The 27,384-nt window shown below is 40.8% G+C and overlaps 2 protein-coding genes across 2 annotated transcripts; one reads left to right on the forward strand and one right to left on the reverse strand.

Moving 5' to 3' along the window:
• Window positions 1-1,476: 1,476 nt before the first annotated feature.
• morn5 (MORN repeat containing 5) lies at window positions 1,477-10,999 on the reverse strand (the record flags this gene model as incomplete). Its single annotated transcript, XM_079179278.1, has 5 exons — window positions 1,477-1,595; window positions 7,975-8,106; window positions 8,533-8,644; window positions 10,684-10,831; window positions 10,953-10,999. The coding sequence occupies 5 exons, from the start codon at window positions 10,997-10,999 to the stop codon at window positions 1,477-1,479; spliced, it is 558 nt and encodes a 185-aa protein (XP_079035404.1).
• A 347-nt stretch (window positions 11,000-11,346) lies between these two features.
• Window positions 11,347-17,171, forward strand: ndufa8 (NADH:ubiquinone oxidoreductase subunit A8). The gene is made up of 4 exons (XM_079178588.1): window positions 11,347-11,529; window positions 12,605-12,768; window positions 14,919-15,084; window positions 16,655-17,171. Exons 1-4 carry the CDS (start codon window positions 11,479-11,481, stop codon window positions 16,790-16,792), a joined length of 519 nt encoding a protein of 172 aa, XP_079034714.1. The 5' UTR covers window positions 11,347-11,478; the 3' UTR covers window positions 16,793-17,171.
• The last annotated feature ends 10,213 nt before the right edge of the window (window positions 17,172-27,384 follow it).

A 27,384-nucleotide genomic window follows, 5' to 3' on the forward strand; every position in this document is an offset into this window, starting at 1 on the left:
GTGCGTGCCTGTGTGTATTGGCAGGGGTAGAGAGTGTGCATCTGTATTTTAGTGCCATGGCCATTGTGTGAAGAACAGCATCCAACAAGACCTCAGTGTCCTTGTATTTATTGAGATGGTAAATCCCTGTAAAGCACTTTTTTTCCTCTGAAATGGTTTTGTTTTGTTAAAAAACATGAAACGAAATTCAACAAAAAAGTTTATTTGATAGACTGTGCATCATAAATGTTTTGTGTACTAAAATGCAATAAAATAGAATGTGATATTTTTGTGGTTTTGAATCATTTGTGAGGATAAATTAAGGAAGCAATTATTCACTTTTATTTCCCCAAACGTGTGTGACACAAAGCAAAGGAAATTTGGCACCAAGATTAAATTAGGCTCAATTGGATAGGATTTTTCAAATGACAAACGTACAAATTAAATAAATAAATATTAAGTAATTGTATTTTCCATGTGTTCTGTAATCCTGCATGATGTTTAGTTCTTTGGTTGTGTTGTGTGTTTCCTCCTATTTTCGTGGATATGTTCATCCTATGTGTGTGTGTGTGTGTGTGAGAGAGAGAGAGAGAGAGAGAGATTGTGAGTTGCATTTTTTTTTGGGATGGTGTATTTGCCATGAAGCAGAAAGGGTGCGTCATGGACGATTCTGTTTGTGAAAATAACTGCTGCTTTTAAAATACTTGACATCATATTCATTTAATTTACATCCTCTACAGACAGTTTATGGTGATTAAACGTTAAAGGGAGTACATGACCATCAAATAAGTATATGTTGTAATGTGTTGTTTAGGAGACAATGGGCCACATACTGCTAAACTCAAACATTACATTTAGTATCAAAATATGACATTGACTATTGAACTTTTCACTGCGACATGAAGCCTAAATTGATATAATCTGATACACTGACACATAGACTAACATACCTCCATTATAATATTTTGTATATTATTTATATCTTTGCACGCAGGAATACCTATTGTCAGGATTTGAATGTGCAATAGATATAATCAAAAAATATTCCTGTCTGGGATCATAACAACTTTTTTTGGACAATTGGTATTTGACTTTTCCCCCCGCGGAAAGTGATATTCAGTCATAAATGCTTCTTAGTAGACCTGCTGATGACATCAGATGGAATTAATATAAATATAGTATGTTTGCACAACCAACAACTTAACTCAAAACAACATATACATTTAAAATGATCAGTTTCTTATAGGCATATGTTGCTTGTGCATATTCCTTTTGATAGTCTAAAACACTCACAGTATGGAAATAAAGATGAATGCAATGAAAGGCACAACTCCTACAATATACTGTATATAAGGAGGATTTTTAAAAAAAAGGTAAATAATCACAACATAAAAAATACAGTATAAACCTAACCTTTAGTTTTTTTAATTCATTGTATATATCTTAAACAAATACATGTAAAACAAAAGCAGTTTTAATAAGCTATTCATAAACGCCTCAGTTGATATTGCTGGTCTCTTCCGGTCCAGTTGCAACAGACTTTTTACGATCAACGCCAGCAGGCTCATCCCAAGCTTTCCGACAGGTCCGCACAATCCACTCATGGTCGGAGTCAACTGTTGGAAAGATTTAAATGTAAATTGCTAACAAAGTATGGAGTGTATATATATATATATATATATATATATATATATATATATATATATATATATATATATATATATATATATATACTGTATATATATATATAAATAAATATATATATATATATACATTTTTTTAACAGCACAGTTAACAGTGTTTAACACCCATGATTAAATGAGAATAACAATAGAAACCACTGATTGAGGTGTGAAGGTAAAGCGTTTAATTGAAAAACTCCAATAACCAGTAGCCTGCATAATTAAACCACAGGTCATTCTGTGTGTGAGGCTGCAACAGTGAAGTGCCATTCAAGTCTCGGTTAAATTTGTCAAATCAAGATAAGCCTGACAATTACGAGAAAATAACTTCTCAGAGCCACTTCAGACACCAATAAATAATAACCCCCAAAAAGTGGACGCCAATTTTTTTTAAACCGAAACGACTGCCAGAGGAGCTGATAATAAACCAGTTTTTCATTGTTAAAACTGAAATGAGTAGCTAATTGCGGGGGAAGTGAGCTTTCTCTGGAGCGCACGCAGCTGCACGCACTTGAGCGGCGCGCGGGCCTCACCCCCCAGGTTCCACTGCGCGCGGGGCTCCATTGTACGGGGGGAGCAGGTCTGCAGCTCTCGGACTGATTGTGTGTAATTGCCAGGCGTCAACACCAACAGCCACTTCAAGTATAAAACGGCCCGCTCCTCTCTTTCTCTGGGGCTGTCTCTCCTCTCTACCTGGTTCTGATCGGGAGGTCAATTCAACGTATACCGGACACGCGGACAGCTGCCACGCAAACAGTCTTTGTAACGCATTTGAGAAGGTAATTATTGAAGCCTATATACATAGTTACGTTTCGACTGACCTCAATTAGCCACAAACCACAACCTCCCCTAATGATAATTAGATTGGGGGCATTTTCATATTTGCTGTAATTCTGCCCTCTTGAGTATATAGCAGCGTTCATCTCAGGATTTATGTCATATGTAATTGGTACCTTGGGTTATTTGAGGGCACAGGTGGCTGGTATTTGTAGGTAATTTCCTGCAATCCGAGGACAGCAGGACATTTTTGTGATTTACCAGTCTTTGCAAGTCAATACATTTAATTTATAGACCTATGAGTCTTTTCGTCTTTTCTGTGATTAGGGATATTGCAGTTAGACTGATAAAAACAGAAAAGACAAACATCAAGTCACATTATGGTTCTCTCAAGTAATGATATACTGTCACATTTGTAGGGCAAATTTCAGAGAAATTATTAACCTTAATCTTAAATGGAGTGCAGCACACTACACACTTGTTTTTGAAACCGTTTTCTGGTTGATATCCATCTCGACTGTAGCAACCTGCATGGACGACCTTTTTTGCAACGTACACAGGAGAGAGAGTGTGGAAGCGATAATGGCACCGCGTTAACGTCTGTTTATCTTAATCCTTAAAATACACTCAGAGGGAAAAGTGTTTCCTTCCAGCCTAATGGCTGCGAATTAACACACGCACACACACACACACACACAGACACAAGAAGAAGAAAAACAGCTTTCTTGTACCTTTAGATATTTGCATAAGACATGATTGCATTCTGCTGGATATGGTAATAGTATAAAGAGAGAAAAAAGGAGAGCTATGACACTGTCACACTCTGAACCTGGTGCACCGACAGTGACACAGAGTTATATGTGCTATATGTAAGCATTTGTGGTTTCTAAGTTCAGGCACCACGGTGAAATCAAACGTATCTGAATGTGAAAGCTCAAATAAACATTCAAGTATGTCTGTCTCCAATTCACTGTCTCCATGACCTCACAGAAAACAGCGGCGGTCTTCCAGTTTCTTTAGCTTTGAAAGAGATACTGATCTTCAAGAATATTAATCCATCTGTCACAGCTCACAGGATTAACATGTGAATCCTGTTTCATGGGGATTTTTTTGTTTTGTTTTGTTTCTAAGATAAAAAAAAGCGAGAGTTTGAGGAAAGGCAGAGTGAGGATATGTTCCATTCCCTAAAGGGCCTCGGCTGATTGTATCTTCTGTGAAACACCTCCACTGGACGGGGACAAAGGGAGGGGCTGTGGTTTGGTCACCAGAGGTGTTTTCCTTGGCAGTGGAATGTTTTCTGAGTGGAACTCTTTCTGTGCGGGGTTTCAAAGGGAAGCGGTTATTCCAGAAACAGGAAAGTGCTACAAACAACATGGCAACACATGGCCCCTGCTGGAGCTGCCGCCGCCGCTGCAACCGCAGACCGTTGCCAAGAGAGAACACACACGACTGACTGTGTGTGTGTGTGTGTGTTTGTTTGTAATAACAGAACAAATCAGTACGTGGTGGAGATTTGATTGTGCAGATGTGGCCTATGCATCTCTCTTTTTTAATTACAGTTTTATGCATCTCTGTTTTATATTCTACCTTCAAACTTGAGTAACAATCTTCATCAGCAATGACAAATTAAGTACAATTATGTGTCTGGAAGTTTGGGATAAAAAATAGCCTTTAAGAGTTGTTTGTTGATGATGTGATTTGTGATTCAGGATTTAACAGTAATCGTTTCATTGTGTTGAAATCTGTTGGGTGTATTTAAGCTGGGCTGGCTAACTATGACACGATGAGGTGGATGTAAGTTGAAGCACATGTTTGTTGTAATGATCTCATGTCACAATGAACATTAAAATAAAAAATTCAGATCATAATTCAAATCTTCAGTAGTTGTCTAACAAGCAGCGTTTTATGTTTTGAAATGTTCTGCCAGTTCATCCACTATGCAAACTAATATGCTGTTTAAAACATAGTGTGCAGTGCACTGAAATGTTGTCTTGTGCCTCCTTTCAGATTCCCTGGTTTAAAAAACTGCAGTGTAATACAGAATGACTAATTGCTGTGGTAGTACAGTGGAGGTTGGACACTCAGGAAGAAGGTTAGGAAGAACGTCAGTCAGAAACAAAGTCTGTGATCCCTGAATGTTCATCTTTCACCACCTGCATTCACTCATCACTGACACACACACACACACACAATGTCACACACTCTCAGACATTCCTTTCTTTTCGTCTTCTGTGTATTGCAGAAGGTGTCTTTGTATATGACCTGTCTGACAACTTTCTTACAGATGTTCTAAAATCTTCTTAGAAGCTCTAAGTCCATCATTCAAACCAGGCAAATGCTGTAAACCCAGATGCAACTTGGAATTAAAGATATGAAATAAAGCATGAAGGTGCGAGTGAATGGCACATCTTTCTTTAGATTTAATCAGAAAACAAATTTAACAAAAATATAGGAAGCAATGTCCTGTGTCCATCCAGTGGGAACATGTAACTAACGGAGGGCACTTGTCATCAGCTATTGGTTAAAAAGACTGCACCATTTTCTGGTAGAGTAATTTTGGTCGACGCCCAGTGACGCCTCTAATCCGCGTAAATGCTTCCTGGTCCATGCCCAAAACTAATGAGTAAAGTGAAATACATTGGTTTTTAAAGTGCTGAGCAGGCCAGAAAGGGGGTCAACCATCCCATCTTTGTTAGTATTATTTGCGTTAAATTCATTCATGTCTCGCTTGAGAATACTTCGACACCAACCCTACAATTATTGGGCCTTTTTGAAGTAATTGTACAAGGTGATCTGTACAGCATGGATGTGTTTCAGTGATCTTACATTTGAACCCTGTGGATATCATCTGTGATGGGAGGTTCCTAATCCCAACTGACACACTTACTCTCACCACCCTCCATTTCCTCCATCGTAGCACATTTCTACACAGGTCTCCAGTATTCTCGGCACATCGCGCCAAAGAAGCTCCTCGATGACAAGAAATCGGTTTAACTCCAAATATAATCAATAACCTCTGGGCGGATATCAACAGATCCTATTGTTTTGCTAGCTGGCTCTACTGTATGCCAAGGAGGGCTGTTTGTCCACGTTAGCAACAATAACTGAGGAGGGCAGTTTAAACTAGATACGAGGCCTCCTTGTCCTATATCCACCAGTTTGTAACGGCTACATGGGGAGCTCCTTCCTCTTTCCTTGCTGCAGCAAACGTCCCTTTCTGGGAGGGTGAGTCTTCCCCGTGTCCCATCATCCCCGCAGTCCCCATCCTGGGCGGAAGCCATGAGGCAATAAATTCTGTCTTCACACCCACTCTGACAAATGTACCTTCACCTCCCGGGGTTGAAAAATAAATCCATACAGGATACAGGAGCATTCTTCTCAAGACAGGAGGGAGAGCGCACATACGGTAGCTTGTGTTTGCGATATGTAGCATAAGCCACTTACACATAAACAGGCACGCGCCAATTAAATAGTTCCTGTTGGACTCCATATTTAAAAACAGAGTCAGAGTATTATTGGAGTGTTCAGTTCCAATTCATTTTCATCCCAACTTTCCTCTTGTTCTCTCTTTCTCTCCGTCACTCCACTGATCAATACCAGAGCTGTAATGATGATGAACAACGCGCATCATGGAAAAATCCCAAAACATATTTTTGTCTTCTTGCACATGCACATCTGGCGAGGATGTGGATCTTCTCCTCTGTTTCCTTCTCTCTCTCTCTCCACATATGTTAATGAGATACGTGTGCTTTCAAAACCAATCTGTGTTGCAAGTAGCTCATCTGAATGCAAATGGTCTGCCCAAAAATACATTTTTACCTTCGGGAGCTTGTAAGTCATACCTTAAACTTCTGCCAGTGAATCCTATCTTGACACATTTCTAGATTTGTTAGCTTAAAAACAGCAAGAATCATCACCCCTGCACTGTGTCTGAATTCTTTGAAGATGACAGAACACCAAAATATTGCCCGATTTGAATGCTTCCTGCATTTCTGCTATTAAAAGCAAAAGGTCATGCACTGTTTGTACAACACCCCCATGCAAGTATCTGTGATCAAAGCTGTTTGGGCACTGCAGCACGTGTCAGATAAAAAACAGTCATGTCAAACACAGCAATAAAACTGGACCAAACCTTGGTGAGCCAAAAGAATATGTATTTAGAATGTCATTCATTACCCGCTGCCTAATTCACAACATTGTCCAGTGATGTAAAATCATAGAAGACATGACGAGCAGAGGATGTCAGAATTTGAGAATTCCTATCTGGACACCTGACAGATCACATTCACTTCAAATCAGGAGCTCCAAATCTGGGCACCCGTTCAGTGGAAAAATGTGTCTTGAATTTTCCACTTTTGACAAATAACAAAAGGGAGAAAAAAAAAGGTTGCAATAGCCTGAGGAAGCATGCTTATCAGATGACTTGTAGCAATAATCTTCCATCAGTGAATCCAGGGATAATCCATTTAGCATCACTCCATAGGTTCATTGCTATCAAATCTTTCCCATATGGCCAAATGCTTTCAGAGATGCAGTTATTTAAAAAAAAAAAAGAAATGGGCAAAGACAACGGGTCCTGCCTGAGACAAATTCAACACAAGAGCGGTTGCATGTTTCAAAGTATTTTCAGTAAAGGCCTTTTTCTGTGGCCTGTTCTTAGAAAGAGTTGTTGAAAAGTAGACATCATTTTACACAGAGCTACTATCTTGTTTGACAAGGCGGCAGCAATAGCTCCCTCAGTACTAATTTGGCTGATCGTATGGCTTTTAACTCTTGAATCTTATTGAGGTTCAGGCCTGAGTGGGCATTAGTTCCCTTGAATAATTTAACTATATCAAACAATGAGTGTGGCAGTCTACACTAAGCAGACTTTGTCCAGGTATGTGATGATAACGGACGTGCAAACAAACAAACAACCCCAATACATTACATTGTCCACTCTATCCTAGAGCCGTGTGCCTGTTTATTTCTATATATTTGCCACTTTAAGAAAACATCTCCGGCAAAGCCCTCAAACAAACCATTAGCTTGACCATAGGTGCAAACTACAGCACACACTAAAGCAGGCTCTGGAAATATACTGGACTGTTGATCAGTGGCGCTTCTTTATTAAGTTACTATACAAACATATTTAATATACAGTAATCTATCACTGACAAGGGGCTTATTTTGACATACGTTTCTGTTTGCTCTTGACTTTCATCTTTCTCATTTTCTTTGGCACAAAAGGCTAAGATGCCTGGATATTGCTCAACACATTGGATGGAGCCAATTTGGCCCCAAATTAGTGGGAAACAAATGTGCGCACACTACAGCGAAGTAAGCCGTGAAACATGGAGGTCAAATTTGTATTATTTGATGTTTTTGAATTTTGAAATTTGAGTTTAATATCTGGTTTGTTCACCTCACAGTAAGCCCATAGCTCAAAGGATTGTTCAAAGGTAGGGGTTACATGTTAGAGGACACATCTCCCGTAAGCCATCTTTGGTGTCACAGGGCTAACACAGTGAAAATAACAGGATATTTACTGTCTAACCTGCATTCCTGAGGAATTGACCGGTGTCGGAAGAGACGACTCTGGTATTGGGGTCATAGAAACCATCCCCACAGTCGTAGCATCCATCAGGAATGACGCGTGGCGGATGCAGATCAGTTAGCTGAGAATCTCCTGTATGAACAAAACAGTTGTTTTGTATTAAACAGCGATTTGGTTTATAACTACTAACAGAAGTCATTATTAGTCCTATGATGTTGTGTTCAAATCTCAGCCCTTTCTGATGGCTTTCATCTAATGTTTCCCTCGAGTTAAAGTGTCATGTGAAATGCTCATACGTTTAAAGTGATGGGAAGTTTATCTATTTGTCAGGTTAGTGATGTACATAGAATCAATGAACGCACTTAGCTCATTTTTTGTTTTTTTTGTGGTCTGTACTGTTGAACATATGCTCGTCATTTTAACGGCTTTGGGTGTGTGTGTTGCTGTTATTATATTTCAAGCTAATTTATGTGAGATGTCTGAGAGTAGGATAGGGAAGAAACCACTGTCATCTGACCTGAATGAGCGAATACACGAGCAAGTAAATTAATTTGCAACCTGCAGGTCTGAGTCCGTTGCACCTCTCACTGTAGAAACGCCTGTCGTATCCATCACAGTAGTCCCAGTCCTTCTCCTCGTACTGCAGACCATCACCAAAGTGAAATGATCCCTTGTGAGGAAGCACAGTGGTGAAATCATTCTAATTCTTCGGTCATAGACTTCGATGGGTCTGATCACCCAAATTACAAAAGAAAGCACAACATGAATAAATAAAAATGTCACTTACCATGCCATACCATGCCATGAAGATAGCTTAAATGATATGTGCCAGAATGTCATGATATTTACATCTTCCACCACCCTTATACAATGGAGTTTCATTTGTGCTTCTCAAAGGAAAATACACACTCAACAGTGTTAATTTAACTCAAGACAATCCACAGACCTCACTGCTGGCAGTTTTTTTTGGGGCTGTGTCTTTGACAAAAAAGTAGCTCCTGTGAAAACTGTTAAAAGAAAGCTCTGGGGGTTATCCTGTCCCACGTACCCCAGACATGGTTTCTAGAGAGATAAGTTGATGTTGAGGTTTTCAAATGTTTCTTCTCAGGGCTTTAAGCACCACAAAATAATTTAAATGTTCTTCCATTGTCTTTGGGTTAAGGCGGAAATCTTAGAGATGGATATCTCAAAACCTCAGCAGATAAAACCCAAACTGTCGGCATAGATAAAACCACCAGGGGAAAGTGGAAAAATATGTCCTTTGGGCGAAGTGTGTGTGTGCGTACATGCATGTTTTTCTGAGGAATGATATAACAGTAATTTTGCAAAATGTGGACGCATGACAACATTTTCACTAATCATTTGCAATCATGAAAATGGCATTATTTCTTGTACAACATGTCCATTTTTGGGTGCTTATTTGACGGGGCACCGAGAAGATTCGAGAAGAGAAGACCCACGTTAAGGGGGTGAATTTGTAATTTTGACATCTGGTGTGAGAACACACACTATAGATTCAGCGTTGTCTTTTCCATAGACCTTTCTCACAGCAGACATTTAGACTGGTCATTGCAGGAGATGCACAAGTTTAGGTTATTACATCAATGATGCTACAGCTCCACTGAAGTGTCCTATATCATCCCATATCAGTGAGCCAGCATGCACAGTACCGAGGCCCTGGAACACCTGTGGAACTTAGCCTTGATCATTGTTATTAATGACACCTGTGCTTTTCCTGCTGTACGTGTCAATATGTCTGCAGTAAAAAAAAGTTCAGTCAACTTGCATGAGTCGTCATTGAATGTTACTGTTAATCTTATTTTAGTTGTTGTCCCTTTTATTTTAGAGCACTATTTGATAAAGCAAATAGTCAACCGATGACCGGAAGTTACCATATTTGGAATGCGGAGGAGTGACGTAGGGTATACGGCTCTGGTAGCGGCATGCTCCGTTTTCTGGTCTATTTGACTCTAAATAGGACCATCATTTGTAAAATGAACACCATGCTGTATTGAAGAAGATATGAAATTAGCGATTGAGACCATAAACTCATGTTTATGATGTTTACTGAGGTAATAAATCAAGAGAGAAGTACGGGCATTCTCTTATAGACTTCTATAGCCTACAATCTAACTTCTTTTTGCATCCGGAGGAGTAGCCCCCTGCTGGTCAGTAGAGAGAATGCAAGTTTTAAGACGCTTCCGCATTGGCTTCACTCGGCAGAACCAGAGGTTTGCATCTGGAAAGGAGAGGTGCAAGTTTCCTATAAGCTACCAGATATAGTTTCCAGTCTGTTTAGGTCTGTTTTGAATGGAAGAAGGTTTTATTGAACTGACATGGATGCAAGTGCAGTGTAGTCTGGGTCACGGTTAGTCGTATGGTTCAGAACTGCTATCCTTTCAAATGAGCCGCAGCTGAAATGATGATAATAATTGGAGTGATCGCTGTTGTGGCAAAAGCCCATGAAAGATTGCATCAGAGGAGAAGTGAAGTGAAAAAAAGTAGAGAAACCTAATAACTACGACAATAATGGTGAGTGATTGCTAAAAGGGACCAGATGTAATATCAACTATAACCAATGTGAAACACACAGTCATGCACGTGGATGCATATATTCTGACACGCACACACACACACACACACACACACACACACACACACACACACACACACACACACACACACACACACACACACACAACTCCTCACCTGTTTAGCTTTGCCGTTTTCCCAGGTGGCCTCATATTTATATCCATTTAGAAAGTGTAGCACTCCTTTGCCATGAAACATCCCCTCTTTCATCTCTCCCTCATATATGCTCTCTGTGGGAAACGTGTACTCTCCTTTTCCATCCATCCTGAGGTAGAGAAGAGGTGGTCATAGTGCTTTTGATCTTAATGGCAAAGGTAAACTGAATCAACCATGTTTCATATATTTGGTCATCCTGCCGTCTTTAGGGTCATGGAAAATACACTTACTTGCCATTTTTTGTCTCTCCTTTATAACTGCTTCCGATGAACTCCATTACTACGTTTACTTGCAAGCTTCTTCTCAAAATAAACAAACAAGCACACAAAACATTGTTTTATCAACTGGGCAATACAGTACAATGTTTAAGTGTCATGTCACCATGGCGACAGAGCGCCAAAGGAAGCCTACGACATAAACTGGTCAGTGTGAAGAGCAATTCATCGTTTGTCACAGTTTTTTTAATCATTTTAACCATTTCCATTTATAACAAAAGAGACAACACAACTAACAAATCGATCAAACTTTCACAGCGCCTTTATTCATGGTGTAAGTGCGCATGCGCATGCGTCTCCCAGATTTGTCCGCGCACTCGATTGCGTCATCAGAACGCGCCTCCGAGCTGACAGCGGCACCAAACCAAACTGACCTTCCTTCTCACGGCCTCGTCGCTCGTCCTGGAGTCAGACGAGGACCTTGAATGTTTTGCGTTTGAACTTCTGTGTTTTGTTTCATTGTACACACACACACACAGCCATGTCCACAACGCTGGACGTCCCGTCACAGCAGGAGCTGAAGGTGGACGAGGTGAGCGGTGGTTATTTTCTTTAAGCTTGACTGGAAATCATAGCAAAGGCAGAACATGCTAGCTAACGAGCCGCTTGCTAACGCTACCTGCTGTCTGGTTCAAAACAGGCTCAGTAGTTCATAACTTTTGCCACCGGTGTTACCTGCCTTTGCAATGCTGAAAGCTACTCGGATAATCTAAATATACAATGAATCCACCAGCATTTATATCTGAATGCAACTAGCGAATGTTCCGATATTTACATTGACAACATTAAGAGCGTTAGAGTTGTTCCATCGGGTTTTTTAAAGCCCGCTTTACCTTTTTAATTCCTTATGGTGACAGTAACTTTACAACGTCTGCCTCTAAACAAAGCTGTCCGGTTTGTGTCAGCAGCAGTGTTATTTGACACATTGATCTTGTCCTTGGAAGTCAGGTGTTAGCTGGCAGCACCTTGTTGTCTTCCAACACTAATATGGCAACATCACAGATCTAATAAACACAACTCGTGCATGTAAGCTGAAAGTTTCTTTTAAATTCAATATACATAGAATTGCACTGTATTCGATGCTATTACCTCCCCACTCGCAACCTTATGCTATTGTGTTATTGTACATGTGAAGTGGTGTTGTATAGCCAAGGACATGATACGTTGTTTTCCTTTTTCCTTTCAAAGATAGTAAGTTAGCTTTAATGGAATATACCTAATTGTATTCACACATTCTCAATATTGATGATCATGTGTGTGAGACTAGACTTTGCTTAAAGTATGAATTTTGTAAAACATTTCCATCATATCTGTCCTGAAATTACCATCAGAGGTCAACACAATCCATGCACCTGACAACACCCCTGTAGTTATTAAATAATTTAAAAAGATGCTGGACAGAATAATATATGGTTGTCCTCCAGGAAATAGCTCAGACCTCATAGCTGCCTCTTTCACAACAGTCTATATTCCAAACTCATTCTTTCAGCTCTCTTAACGGGGTCACCAATATCAACACATGTCAGGATACACAACAATAATCCTGTCTCTCAGAAAAATGTCTTAGTGTATCTACTATTTAGTAGCTATTATCTGTTTCTGTCCAGATCAATGTCTCCTCTGCGGTGCTTAAGGCTGCTGCCCACCATTATGGCTCCCAGTGTGACAAAGCCAACAAGGAGTTCATGCTCTGCCGCTGGGAGGAGAAGGACCCCAGAAAGTGTCTAGAAGAAGGGAGGAAAGTCAACGAGTGTGCACTCAACTTCTTCAGGTAACTCTCACCCAGGCTTTTCAATCTCTTTGCTGCCAAATACTCCTAATATATATATATATATACACACAATGTCTGAAACAGTCTTTCAAGAAGGTTTATACGATACATTTTTAGAGATGAAGGCTGCCCCAGCGGTGTCCTCTGCAAAAGTTATGCTCAGCGAGTGATTGAAGATGAGGCTGAACTTTGGAGCTAGAGGGTGCAGAGTTTGAGAGTCCATTTGAGTTTTTGCATTTTGTCCTCTGTCAGCGACATGTGGATAGAAAGTGAGCCCTGAGGTTGCAAATACTGCTGCTGGACATCTGTTCTTCTCGGGGTTACAGTTATTACGTTTACACAGTTTCCTATCCTGCAACTTGTCCTGCTAATACGTTTTCTATTCTATTGGCTGTTGGTGGAAGTAGGATGTAGATGCAGATGCCAGTCTGTCCTTGCCAAGTATAATAGTTTAGCTTGCAGTTTAACGCTATTTAAGGGAAGGAAAGAAATGAAGTTCCAGTGAGTGCACCATTTGGGATGGAGGTGAGCAACCAGATTTTACAGCAAAAGAAAAGGGAAGTGTAAGATAACGTGTTAATTCTGGTAAGGACAGATGTTTGTAACACATCTGTCTGTAGCTATTTCAGTGTTTGTACTATGTGCACTGAACTTTAAGTGGTGAGTATTTGTAGCTTAGTCTTCTGATTCATTTAAAGAAATTCCGGGTGCGATGGTGTATATGGTGTCGTTAATGTTCTGATGTGTATCTAGAAGGAAAGATAAGTGATTCATTAACAGACAACTTGTGAATACAAGAAGAATGCTCTACAATACCCGCAAAAGTAAAATGAAGAAAAAGGCCTTTTTCAAATGAATAAAACCCTGCACAGTGAGGTAGTATATATTATGAGTAGAACCAAACTTATTGCATGAGGATATGATGGTAAAGGACTTCTCTGTGCTCTTTTTGTGGTGAGTTTATGCCTCATGCCATGACCAAACTGAATGTAAAACAAGGAGAAATACCCACATTTTGGGTCAAACTTTAAATAACTTTTCTGGGACGTTGCCAGTGTTTCTAAAGTTATTTTCCATTAAGTTACTGTGTGCAGTACTTATCTTAAAGCTTTGTGATAATGTTATCCTATCGAGTCAGTATTTATTCCCACAAAGCTTTTTCCATTATTATCTTCACTGTACTATATATTGACTTTTAATTTAATACAAATCTAATAATGATTGTTTTTTCTGCATTTTTTTGTTATTTAATAATGAGAGTAAGTCTCTAAATAAATGCTTTTAATATTGAAACGAAAATAAGAAAAATCAAGTAGCGACAACACCCTTTATGTGATTTCTCTCTGCTATTTTATTTTTTTTAAACAATGATCTAAAGAAGAAAAGGGTTGTTCATTTTCAAACATGAACGAGTTCAGTACAGAGTTTATTGTGTCTATAAAACTGCCCTTGGGGGCTATTAGGGGAAGTGGTCTGGGGTTCCTCACTCTCAACTGCTGCGTCTGTGTTTACTGAACGTTTTGGACTGCGCGTTGGTTAAATCCTGATGTGATGCCCATGCAGCAACTCAGATGTTTGTGTGTGTGTGTGTGTCTGCCTGTCTGTCTAAAACAGATTGTGTTTCTGGTTCTCTAAAACACATGACCTCTAATTTTAAAGCCGAAACAAACAACCGACACTCTGACCCCAAAGATAAACTGAGAGTTACTGTGAAAGAGAAATACCTATAATTATTATAATGAGGAAAGATTTGAAAAAAAGCTGTAATTGCGCCCAGGACCTGGTTTGATTCTTAGCTGCTTCTGGCAACTGCCAGCAAACTTTAGAAGAACTTAATTCACTCGATCAGTTAAGAAAGTTCTTCTTATGGAGACCTTAAAATGTTCTTGTCATAAACCTCAATTCATTAAAAGTCTTTGAAGTGTGACCTTTCATTCGCAGCAATTTAGGCACATAGGAACTGTGATTTATTTATTCATTCTTAAATAATTTTTAAATATCTGTTTTCCTATCTTTTTAAACATATTCAATTAAATTCAATAACTTAGTTAAGGGGAAGCTCATGCATAGCAGCAGAGTTTTTTTTTTTTACTATTATAATTTTACCCGTGCACATTTTATTCTGATTCTGTTTGCACTCTTCCTTGTAGGCAAATCAAGGGAAGCTGTGCCGAGTCCTTCACGGAGTACTGGACCTGTCTGGATTATTCAAACTTGGCGGAACTGCGGCACTGCCGTAAGCAGCAGCAGGCCTTCGACAGCTGCGCCCTCGATAAGCTGGGGTGGCAGAGGCCCGAGCTGGGAGACCTGTCTAAGGTGAGCCGCACGAGGGATTGACTGCATTCACAATGGGAGCAGCTTGCTTGATGGGCTCTATTCTGGCTGATTATGGGCTGTGCAAGAGTCTCTGATTGCGTCTGCGTCGTGGTTGTCATTCAGCTGTAGTTCTGAGCAGACAAATCACGCATTTTGTGTTGCTTTGTTTTTTTTCTTTTCATAAAATTGCCATTTTTAAAGGGCTTGCATAACATGGTGGCAGCAACTAATTAGGTAGCCGCAGTCAACACGAGACAATAGCATTTTATGACATTTATTTCTGTAGTCTTTGAAAAGACACGTGGACAAACCTGGGAGGGTGTGAATGGCTGCAATCAACTTTCTGGCCATTTTGCACTTGCCAAACCGAACTGTCGCATGAGCAGGAAACAAAAGAACAAACATTTGACTTGATGTCACTTAGAAAAATGTCCAGGTTGACTGTCCACCAAGTTCCTCTGGTTGCTCAGCAAAACAACAAATTCAGAGACTTGTGTTTGAGATGGTGGAGACTAGAGCATGTCAGGAACGGAGGAAAAGAGTAGAGGAAGGACAGACCTGACACAGAAGTCTCACACAAAGTGCAAAGTAGGGAAAACGCAGGCGAAAGGATGAAAGAGGCTGTAAATCATGATTTAAGGGAAACGGTGCAAGAGTTAGAGGAGAATGGAGGAAATCGACGAGGTTTCTTTTATTGAGTAGATCATCTATTATTTTTAAAACAGGAAAAGTCTTTTTGCTCGTTCTTTGGTTTTACCAAAATGTTACAATTTCCTTCCATGAACAAGCACACCGTGAAAGGGTTAAAGTTTTAAGATGAAAACACAGATGATGACAGAGACCTGTTGATCATAAGGTAGCCATACCCTAAAGCATACATTTCCTCTAAATGGGACCATCATTTACTAAATGAACAGCCTGTTGTATTGAAGAAGACTTGAAACTAGCGATTGACACCAGTTAAGAATGCTCACTAAGGTAATAAATCAAGTGAGAAGTAGGATCATTTTCTCATAGACTTCATTCAATCATCCGTCTTTTGCAACCGCAGGAGTTTCCCCCTAATGGCTGTTAGAAAAACAAAGTTTAAAGCACTTGCGCATTGCCTTCACTTTTCATACCGGGGGTTCCCGCCTGTTCGGCATGCAGGTTATTTCCAGAGTTTAGCCATCATAGTGTAAAATATAGTTTTACTGCTGATTGCGATTGGCTGATATTCAGTAAAATATGCGAGCACTAGATTAAGGCGATCCCTGATGTCTACTTTGGCAGGAGGAGAGCTAGTAACGAGCTAACCGCTAACGTTAAAAGAGGTACCGTTAGTATGCGTTCATGCTCTCTTCAGTAAACATGCGGTTTGGGCTTAAAGTCAATTTACAACTTTATCTTGATGTGTTCAATGTAATCTTTGTGTTTTGTTGGAGACAAACTTGACTAAATAAAGTTGTTTGAAGGAGATTTTTTCACGGCAATGTAGAAAAAAGCAAGAGAGGGAAAAAAGTAGAAGAATTTTGGACCGTTTACACTGACTTCAATGAAGCCCGTGACGCATGTGTCTTTTCTTTCGTAGGTGACCAAAGTGGAGACCCAGCGGGCCCTCCCCGAGAACCCCTACAAGTCTAGACCACGTCCGGAAGCCAACCCAGCCATTGAGGGTAAACTGGAGCCTTCCAAACATGGCAGCAGGTTATTCTTCTGGAGCTGGTGAGGCAGCGCCAGAAAGTCAGTCACCTTCCCAAACCATGGGCTCTGTCCAAAAACATCTAGACCACGTGTGATCAATGATACATCAGCATTACTTCAAAAGGTTTAAATCTCTCTGGTGCAGACTGCAGGAATATGGATGCTGGTTTTGCCACCTTTTATAAATGTGTAAGGTCCGCGGGTTGGTTTTGGACAGAGCTTATGTCCTAACAGTCTCTTCATCAGCTGTACCTCCAGCATCGTCAAACAGTTTGCTGAAGGAAGGAAAGATGGATGATTGTGTGTTAAAGTCCATGAATACAGCTTTCTTGACCACTTCTGTAAATGTAATGAGTGAACCAATGCAACATGCTGTTATTGTTGTCAAATAATAAAAAGATAAATTATAATTCTGGATTTGAATGTCTTTATTGATCTATTGAAGACTCCGATGCCTTTTAAAAAAGATGTACATGTATGTCCGAAAGATCAGCTATTTAGAGGTCTTGTGTTGCCAGACGCAGTTCCTTCAAAATCTGCAAATCGTAGGCAACACCGTCGTGTTTGCACATCTGTGTTTTGTCAGAGTGTGTATTGTCAGACTTATGACGGGTGAGGTTGGAGGTCAAGGTTCCGGGTCACTACCTGCAGCCAGAGAGAGCGGCTTCAGCTTCCTATTTTTCCTCCCAGCTCACTTCCTGGACTGGAAGAAGACTACGGGAGTCATTTCAGAGATCCACAGCGAAGCGTGTTACTGCTGCCGGCACGCGTGTGTACTCGTGACCCTCAGTCAAAGGAGACGAGAGGCCGATTCAAAGACGAGCCGACCTGTGGAACATAGCGGACCGTGCCAAATCAAACACACACACACATCCACTCACGTACTACCGAGATGTTAAAGTATAAGTTACCATACGTTTTTAAAACTATACTAGTAGTAGTAGTAGGCGTGATTTGATTGGGTTGAGTCTTTAACCCACGTGCCATGTGGTTGATTTCTTTGGGGACCAGTAATATTGCATGATTTGACAGCGATCTCATACTCAAAATCAGAGATGTGGCCGTAGGGTGTTTGCTTATGTTGTCAAAACAACTTGTTTCAGTGACGGACTCGACTTATCACTCGGAGAGGTCGACGGCTATCTTCTGTCGGTCGCTGTGATTTTATTCAGAATGTGTGCAAACACACTTTGAGCTTTTCTGGTTTTGCTTATCTTAGATGGAACGTTGATATCATTTCCGTCGAATGTGTCTTCTAAACTGCATGTCTGTGACATTTTTCCCACAAGTTTCTTTTCATCCTACAGACAACCTTTCAACACAGTCACCAGCGTATTGCCAAAAACAACCGTATATATTTCAGTGTGTGTACAGTATGGCTTTGTGTATGTATGCAGACGTGCACACGCACGTTTCTACAGGGCGGCACTGACAGTTGCAGAAATCCCCTCGCAAGGTGTGGTCTGGACCTGCGGCTCGCACAGGAAACCCCTGACAGAACCTCCTCTGACCTGGACAGTGGGACAAAGGGAGGAGGGAAGAAGGGATGCAAAGAGGAAAGGAGGTGTGGACTGAGGGAAACATGGAGGAGATGGGGGGTGAGGACAGACAAGGTAACAAATAAGAAAATATTAAAGAAGGAGGTAGATGTAAAAGGTAATTGGAGTAAAATAAAAGAAGTTAAAGGGAGGTAGAGAATTAAGGTAAACAAGAGACAGGGTTAGAAAAAAACATGAGATTCAAAAAGGGCAAGGTGGGTAATGACTTGAAAGCAGGCAGACAGACAGAGTGGGGTCTCAGAGGTTGTTCAGTGGCTGGCGGTGAGGCCCCAGGGCTCGTGGCAGGCCCGTCTCCATGCGACTTGCAGGAAGCCGAGGGTCATCGTTTGACACCGCACCGCCACAGGAAACGGGCTCTGGCACAGGAAAGAAATACAATACAGCGCTTTCACAAAACTACAGCCCGCCTGGGAGCCCGGTGCGCTAAAACACTCAAACAACCCAGCTTGTTCATAACACACGACTGTCAGTGTTCCCATTGTTCGGCGGCAGGTTGGACATCATAAAGTTGATGCTTGAAGTGGTGATGAGCACCAGCAGTCATGCCTGGTCGGTGTTTCTTTTTAGTCTTCTCATCACGTCACCTGTGTTCAGACTGAGGAACTCATTTCTGATGTTCAGCAGCACCATCATTGATTCCCCAAAGCAGATTTGTGGTCAATGCATCTATTTAAATAAAAATCGATTAAATAGATCAAGTGATATCTGAACATTTACATTGAATTCCCACTTTCTGGAGTACATTACCAATGCATTACTTTATAGTATATCAGTATAACTCTACAGTACACCTCTCTTCCATGAGACGTGGGCTGCATCCATGCCATTAAGAGCCCCTAACATGTGGGTGCACTTGATTTGGCAAACTCTAAAATGAAGGTGAGTTTGATTTGTTTATGTTGGTGAATCTTCCTCGCCATTTTTGCTCTGTGATCTTCAGACTGAACATGTCGCTGAGTGCTGCTTTCATGTCTCCTCGTACAGGACAGGGTGGCTTTGAACTGGCATGCAGGTTGCTCTATGTATAAAACAACACACACCCACAAAGCCACAAGTACCACCACTGCATCCGTGACCGGCACTCATGGAGATTAATAATCTGAGAGCTTCAAAAGGGTAAACACACTCGCACATGTGCTCACTTACACGGCAGCTTTTATTCTTTGTGTTTCCTGAGAAGAGCCATGCAGGCGCATTTACATGAGATGGAGCATCTCGGCAGAGTAAGACCATCATAACTTATTTTGTGAGGATGCGCAAATGCATTCTGCTGTGCCACTGTCTGGTGTACCTGCAGGAGGTGAGCAATCTCAGTATTTGCCAAAGTTGAGCAGTTTTGATAATGATTACACAAAGTAGACTCAGTGGTAAAGGGCCAAGACTGTGCGCACATTTTGAGGTAAAAAGAAGAGCATCTTAAAGGGCCAGTGTGTAGAATCTAGCGGCATCTAGTGGTGAGGTTGCGGATTGCAACCAATTTAAACTACGCGGAGAACTACGGCGGCTGACGTGAAAACGCCAGTACAGCAGAGCCCGTGTCTGGTTTGTCCCTTCTGGGCTACTGTAGAAACATGGTAATGTAACATAGTGGACTCTGTGTGAAGAGGACGCGCTCCGTATGTAGATGTAAATGGCTCATACAAAGATAATGAAAACAAAGCGATTTTAATTTTTTTGATAATTATACACCAAAGAAAACATACTTATTTTCCCAACAGACCACCCTAAATCCTACACACTGGACATTTACATTTCTGTCTTCAACCTGCAAGCACTTATCTAAAATAAGATGTTGCCACTTGGGGGAAGTGGAAACAAACTGTGCATACAACACTGACGTATAACCGTTTATGTCGATATGGGGAACTTGTTAGCAAATTGTTGCCTGTTTAAATATCCAGTGGATACGGAGCTTCATTTGGAGTCGTGTTTATGGCCAACCAACAAATATAAATCCAGTAATAAAAGTAAACTTTCCGTTTAGCTAAGTCTTTGGCTGCTACATGCTCAAATGTTTACTGCGTACTTTGTCTGCCATTTGGCGCTGGACAGGAAGTGTGCAGTCTAATCTTAAAGCTTTTTTCTCTGACAACAGCTGCCTGCTGCGGCTACAAACAAGGTAGACAAGCGAGAGTGAAACAAAAGAGTAAAGTTGGGGCAACAAAACCATAACAGTGAGCTGAAAGATGCTAGAAAGCTCTAAAGGGTAATTGCAGATTTGGGTCATATTTGTCCGTTGGGCACTACGAGTATTATACCTACTCATTGGACATGTTATCTAAAATATGTAGATTATAGCTGCTATAAATAACCTCTATATTAACATATATTTATTGAAGATGGATTATCTTTATTTATGATCCTGCTTCACTCTAATATCATTCACATAGCAATTGGTGCCTTGCTTAAATTATCAGAAAAAAAATAAATGACACACACACACACAGGCCATCAAAGCCTTCATCTGTATGGTGACAGAGTGATGACCATGACTAGTGTTTTGCATTCCAGCCAGACACGCTTCACAGCTGCTCTTTCATGCTGCAGTTTTGCCAAATGCCTCTCAATGCGGCGCTTAAAATAACATTTGGCAAATTTTAAGGTTTCACTCAAGGTGTTGCTTGGCGAAAGACAAGACGGAGCAGGAGAGCTCTCGCTTCGCAGCACACTGACGAAGCTCAGTCACACAGTCACGGACAAACAGCGAAACACATTAACCCGTGTGCATGCAGATAAGCACACTTGAACAGATCCGTAGCAGAAAAGACACATGCAAGCACGCACATTAACGGTGGTGACTAATGTCTTCCCACCATGTATGTGATTAAATCTACAGGACACAGCTGGAATTTTTGTCTTTGAGAATTATTGTACAAAGTATTTAGTTTTCTCATGGCAAGGGTTGGAGTAGCATTTTAAATGACTCCACCAAGACATTAAAGATGGATTTTCTGAGGGCTCAGCTACCTCGGCCTTTGCCATGTGTTTAAAAATATAACTCAAACCATTTGTTTTCACTGCCTGTTTACTCTGTGGTATCTCAGCAAATGGACTAATGGGAAGTATGTGATGAAACGAGACGTCCGAATGACAGCTCAGGCTGTTTTCACACAGCTTAACACTCAAGAAGTTGTGGTCTGGAAGCCATACAGTGCAATGTTTATTTGTCTACAGGCGTGCGTGCATGCATTAGTGTGTTTGTTCGATGTGGGTGTATGATGAATATAAAGTGCTCCATGCAGCCGTGAGTGTTGGTATATTTGAGCATTTGTACATATATGTGTGAGTAAAATTCATTTGTGTGTGTGTGTGTGTGTGTGTGTGCGTTTGTGGTGCTGCAGCTCCTTCTGGGCTGGCCTGTGTTTACTTTGGCCTGATCCCAGACCTTCATCACTTCTCTGCTGATAGCTCCATTCCTCCATCCCTCTGTCCCTCCGGCTATTTACAAGTCTACCGCAGACTGCTTTTCCCTGCGTGCCAACATCCAATCATTTTCCTCCCCGTCCTCTCCTCTCCTTCATACTGTCGTCATTTGCTTTATTTGAGACTGTTTCAGTGCTCTTCCTCAAAAAAAAGAAAAAAACGTCCTTGTCTCACTCTTCTTTTTCTCAGCCAAATAGGTCAAACCTAGCCAAATTGGAGAGTATATGCACATCCGTCCTTTACTCATTCTTTCCTTTGATTTATTTACGCAGTGGCGTATATGTGCATTTGTCATGCTGTACTCCTTGTAGAGACAAGAAATGTGTACAGGTAAGTAAGTATCCAATATAAATCTTTTGCGTGGACTTCAAATATATGCTGAAACAGTTCCCTTAATTAGATGATTGCGTTTTTAGATTTTGTATTAGTGCTAGTCTGTTAGCTTCTTAGCTTCCATCAAATTAAGTAAATAATAATAATAATAAAAAGATCAATTTAAGTTTTTTTTGCTCTACAAATATGAGTGATAGCTAAAGCTATTGGCCTTTTTCACAGCAGACATTTTGTAACCAATAACATTAACGATGGCTCTGTTCTATTCAAGTCTCCCAGTATGCTCAATACCAGCCAGCGTTAACTTTATTAATTACACCCGTGCTTTGGCTTCTTGTTCTTTTGCATAGCAAGTCCTTTCAACGCTTTGGCTCAATAATTAAATATTCAAGCTGTGTCGCTATGCAAGGCCTGCCTGATAGTGTCTAATTTACCAGGTTGAGAACTTGAAACATTTAGTTTTTAAGTCTTAAATCAAATAAATTCTGGCAGCCAAGTCCCACAGCGGATAAGTCCAACTCAAGTCCAAGTCTCGCCAAGTCTCTCGTCTCTCTGAGAGTACCACAGCATCAAAGGGACTTTTACAAAGAGAGGATATATATATCCAAAGAGTATGCACACTACATAGTACACAAACCAGCTGACACACACACACACACACACACACACTGAACTCCAGCCAGTTATAATCTTGCTGGTAGCGAGAGTTGACTTATTCCCATGCGCTGGGAAGCCGATGTCGCTCTAATGCTGTTGTGCTTGTGGTTTCTGCAAGGTATACTGAAGCATTCCTCGGGCGTGCGCTCATCTAAACAAAGCTAGTTAAAAAGGACGCACAGGGGCTCGGGCTACACAGTTGTGGCGGGGCTTCACTGGGTGGCTCCTATCCGACAGAGGGCTCAGAGAGTCTTGGGTTTCCTACGCATGTCAAGGTAGGTTAGCTGTTCCCAGCGTTGGGCCGCTCTGAGGCCTTGGTGGGCTATCAGTCACAACGGGCCCTCCCGTCTCACTCTCTGGAAGCCTCCTTCCCTCCCTCCACGCCCTCCTCCCACCCACCACTGCGCCTACACTGACGCACAGCCTGTCTTCTGGCTGTCATCCCAGGTTTAGGCTACATGTCAAGTTTTGCCCTTTTTACTTGTCCGTGTCTCTCAGACCTTACATCCCCTCTGCCTTGCACTTTACTTTCCACTCAGATCATGGTGTGTCACAGTACGGCCCTCACTTGTCATCTTTAATTTAGCTCTCCACCCCGACGTGCATTGAAAGCAAACTCTTGCTGTTCTGTAATTGTCTGCAGTCCACAACAAGCCATAGGGGGAGAGCTACATTTCATTCCCGTAGGTGTTGTAGGCCATGTTGAGTCATGTTTTGTTTATTCCTGGAAACATCTTGCATGTCAAGGCTGCAGCCCAAGCATATATTTCTAGAGAAAGCGAATGTATTTTGAACATTTCTGTATCGTTTTAGTTGGATTTAAAGTTTAAGTCCGAGACCGAGGCAGACATATAGGAAACACCACCTCCTCTTTGCGGTGTTGTCTTGTCTGGGTCACCGTGAGGTACTGAGAAAGAGACAGTCCAGTCCTCCCATCTCACACGTCCACGCCTCAACACATACATAATCACACCACTTCCAGGTTTACCGAGCCCATAGGGTCCTGCACTATAGCCTTCATAAGCCACGCTACAACACTGTTGCTTAATTGTGAATGCAGGCCGTTTGTGAGTCAAAACTAAAATAACGTTTCGCAAAAGGAAAATAAACTGACAAGGATTTTTCCTGAGAGGAAACCTTTAGTTTACTATATGACATGTTTCTTAATAGTGCTAAAGTGTTCAGTGTTCTTTAAATAAACAATGTGGAGTTTTGCATAGTGGGGCATGAAAGAATGCAGGAGTCTCGCTGCACCTCTCACACATGTCAGCAATTTGGCTGCCTTGTGTATTTTGGATGTTGGAGAAAAAAAAGGAACATTTCAAAGTAAACGAAAGAAGGAAAGTCTTATCCGCCTGGCAGCTGCACTCTGGACCAAATTGCTTTCAGCTGATGCGCTGCAGCTCAAACTTGCTTGGGTAATGTCAAGTGATGCATTGCAATACTGAGAAAACAACGCAGACAAAAAATAAATAAAAAAGGAAAAGAAATGCTGGAAAGTTCCAGTGCTTATTCAGGCAAAGCCCACAAACCCCCCAACATGCAGACATGCTCAGGAACATTTTCTTTAAATTTGCAGTTTTTCCTTTTTTGATTTAATCTTCATTTAGCAGTTGAGGGTCAAACGGTAGAGATGCTGCCTCCGTGTAAACAGTTCATTTGCGTTTGATATTTTAAGCATTTAAATGACTTACAGGGTGACATATCATTGCAAAGATGAAGGGGGTATATAATATCTGGCTTACTGATTTGTTAGTGCTCAAGAGTAGAAGCTCTAGAGTTTTTCTATAAATTCAATAAATAAATAAAATATTAAAAGCCGCCATAAGAACGCTCCAAATCGTCAAAATATGCTGGTTAAGCAAAACTGCGAAAATTCTTCATCTACCTTACACACACACAGACCGTTTGGACATGATGATGATGATGATGATATAATTAATTCATACACTACATAACATGCTGGCATCTGACAAGCCTGTACTGAATGCCAGTGCAAACAAATGTGCACGCAAACAAATGATGGTAAAAATCAGGCATTATGCAAGATTTATTTTTCCTTCAGCATGCAGGCGCACTTGCACACATACACAAATATTTAAAACCCACAAAACACAAAATGCACTGAAAGTATACAGTATACATTTAGAAATGCTCCACACACAAACACATAGAATAGATCAAATTATGTTGCAAGAAAACTAGTGAAGATAATTACATTTTCCATGTTCAGGGGATTAGTTTAGATTTCCAGCAAATTGAGATTTCACAAGATTTGATATTTACACCTCGAAGTCATGACATTTCCTCCAGTGCACAACTGTCATCAAACTCATTTGCGAATTTCATTTTTCACAGACACATTTTTCACATTTGGATAAAATGCCATGGCCATTTTTTCTTCCTCTATAATGGCTTCTCTGTATGGTGTTTCCCTAAAAGTCCTTTGCCAACAGTCCAGCATACTATTACATAAGTGCACCTTTCAAGAGCTTTGAGGAGCAATCATTTATAATAACTTTAATATGTTCTGAGAGGCTATGTGGATTTTATAAGAAGTCCACCTTAGAAACAACAGATTTGCCAATGGTTTGAAAGGACATTACTGTAAACAAAGATAAATACATTTTCTTTTTAATAGGGAAAGAGACAGTTCATAAATGTTTTTCTTTAATTGGGATGTTGATGATAAATCTGAGATCTCCAATTTAATCCCTTTTACCAACTTTTGTAGTCAACAAAACTCCTGATTATGTCTCTTATACATTCCTGGGTATTATTATTATGCTCTTACCATTTTGGGCAACATTTTACATAACATAAGTCCCTCTATTTAGCATTTATAAGCAGTAACTAGTTTGTACACACTATAATGTGGTTATAAGCAGTGTTTATGTATGTCTTTTTCAACAGTTATAACTCCTAATGTGGGCACGCGTAAGTGGAGGCTGGTGTATAAACACATAATGAATGACAACACAGATAATACTGCTTATCAATAATAATTAGAGGCAGTTAAAGTAAAATGTCACTCATTGGTCAATCTCAGAAACAAGCCCCCAAAAATGATCTTTTCCTTTCTGTGTGTACAGAGTGCAAACATTGTGTGTGTAATAATATCACTGAACCGAAATTAAGCATTTTCATGCTATTTTTTTGAGGAGGCATTTTACCTCATTAGAAAGACAGATATGAGAGAGCAGGCAGGGGAAGAGGGCAGAGAGATTGGCTATGACGCTGGAGACGTTGCAGTTACGCGGGCAGCATCTTATACCCCTCGGGCCACCAGACTAAGCAAAATGTGTACAACAGTGTATAAAAGTTACAACATTGTTTTCTCACTGACGTCTGGTTCATTTCAGTATTCTAGCTCTGACAAAATATTTCCCCATCAAGAGTCACCACCTGCACACCCTTTGACTTGTGGAGCAAAAACAACACACTCCAGAAGAAAAAAAAATAGATAAAAAAAAGTTTTGGCCAACCAACTAAACCAACCCCAGCGGTCAAAAACTCGCTGTATGACAAGAACACAACAGGTTCACTTGCTCTCTCCCAGCCTCCGGGCTCTGTTTACATTCTGCTGGCTGGGGGATCTGGAAGTGTTTGGCTCGGCTCCGCGCTCACTGGGAACTATCAGACGATTCACATTTTAAACTATTTTGATATCAGCTCTGTGGAGAGTTGCCGTTTTCCTGAGAACATGACTTGCCTCTGGGCTCTGGGGCCTGTTGCACCACCAGAAGAATAAACAGAGGGAGGGGAGGAGAGAGGCGGGGACAGACAAGGGAGGACGATGGGAAGAGAGAGAGAGAGAGAGAGAGAGAGAGAGAGAGAGAGAGAGAGAGAGAGAGAGAGAGAGAGAGCATGTGTGTCCCTCAACTTCTACAGTAAAAACAAATACGTTTTTAAAAAGTATAATCACACTCTCTGCTGCAAAAATCTCACGATTCTGAGGATAAATGCAGTGTAACCAGACCATGTAAAAAGAAAACAGGGTTTAAGATGAGGGACACGATTCCTCATGAAATAAAAAAAATACAAGTACAAAGACCATATTTGAGTCGAGGAAAATGTTTGTACTGTATTGGCGGATGTGAGCACCAGGGTCAAGGTTTTCTTGTGAGTACCCGCTTCTTATGTTGAGGTTAAAGGTGCTGGAATTAGAGGGGGAAACCTTCAGCCTGTGTTAATTAGGTGAGTAGTTAAGTTTCACCCTGTTCATGCAGCGCCTGAAGCTCTGTGTGTGTGTGTGTGTGTGTGTGTGTGTGTGTGTGTGTGTGTGTGTGTGTGTGTGTGTGTGTGTGTGTGTGCGTGTGCGTGTGTGGACAAAATAACAGAAAGACCTTAAAATACAGTCAAACAACTGTGATGTTAAAAAGTGTATGATCATAGCGTTCAGCTTTTGGGGAGATAGATGTCTCTCAGCCTCTGATGATTGGTTAATCTGAAGCAATTTACAACACTGCAGAGGGGAATATTGTACTTCTTATGCCACATTTATTTAACATCTATACTTACTTACTTTTCAGATTAAGGTTTTTTCATAGAAAACATGTAACAACTAGCTACAACATCAAAGTGCATCTCTCATCTTAATGCATCAATAATAATGATCAAATGATGTAAACAATATAGCACTGCA

Source organism: Pholis gunnellus (genome assembly GCF_910591455.1).
Source record: "Pholis gunnellus genome assembly, chromosome: 18".
NCBI classification, from domain to species: Eukaryota; Metazoa; Chordata; class Actinopteri; order Perciformes; family Pholidae; genus Pholis; species Pholis gunnellus.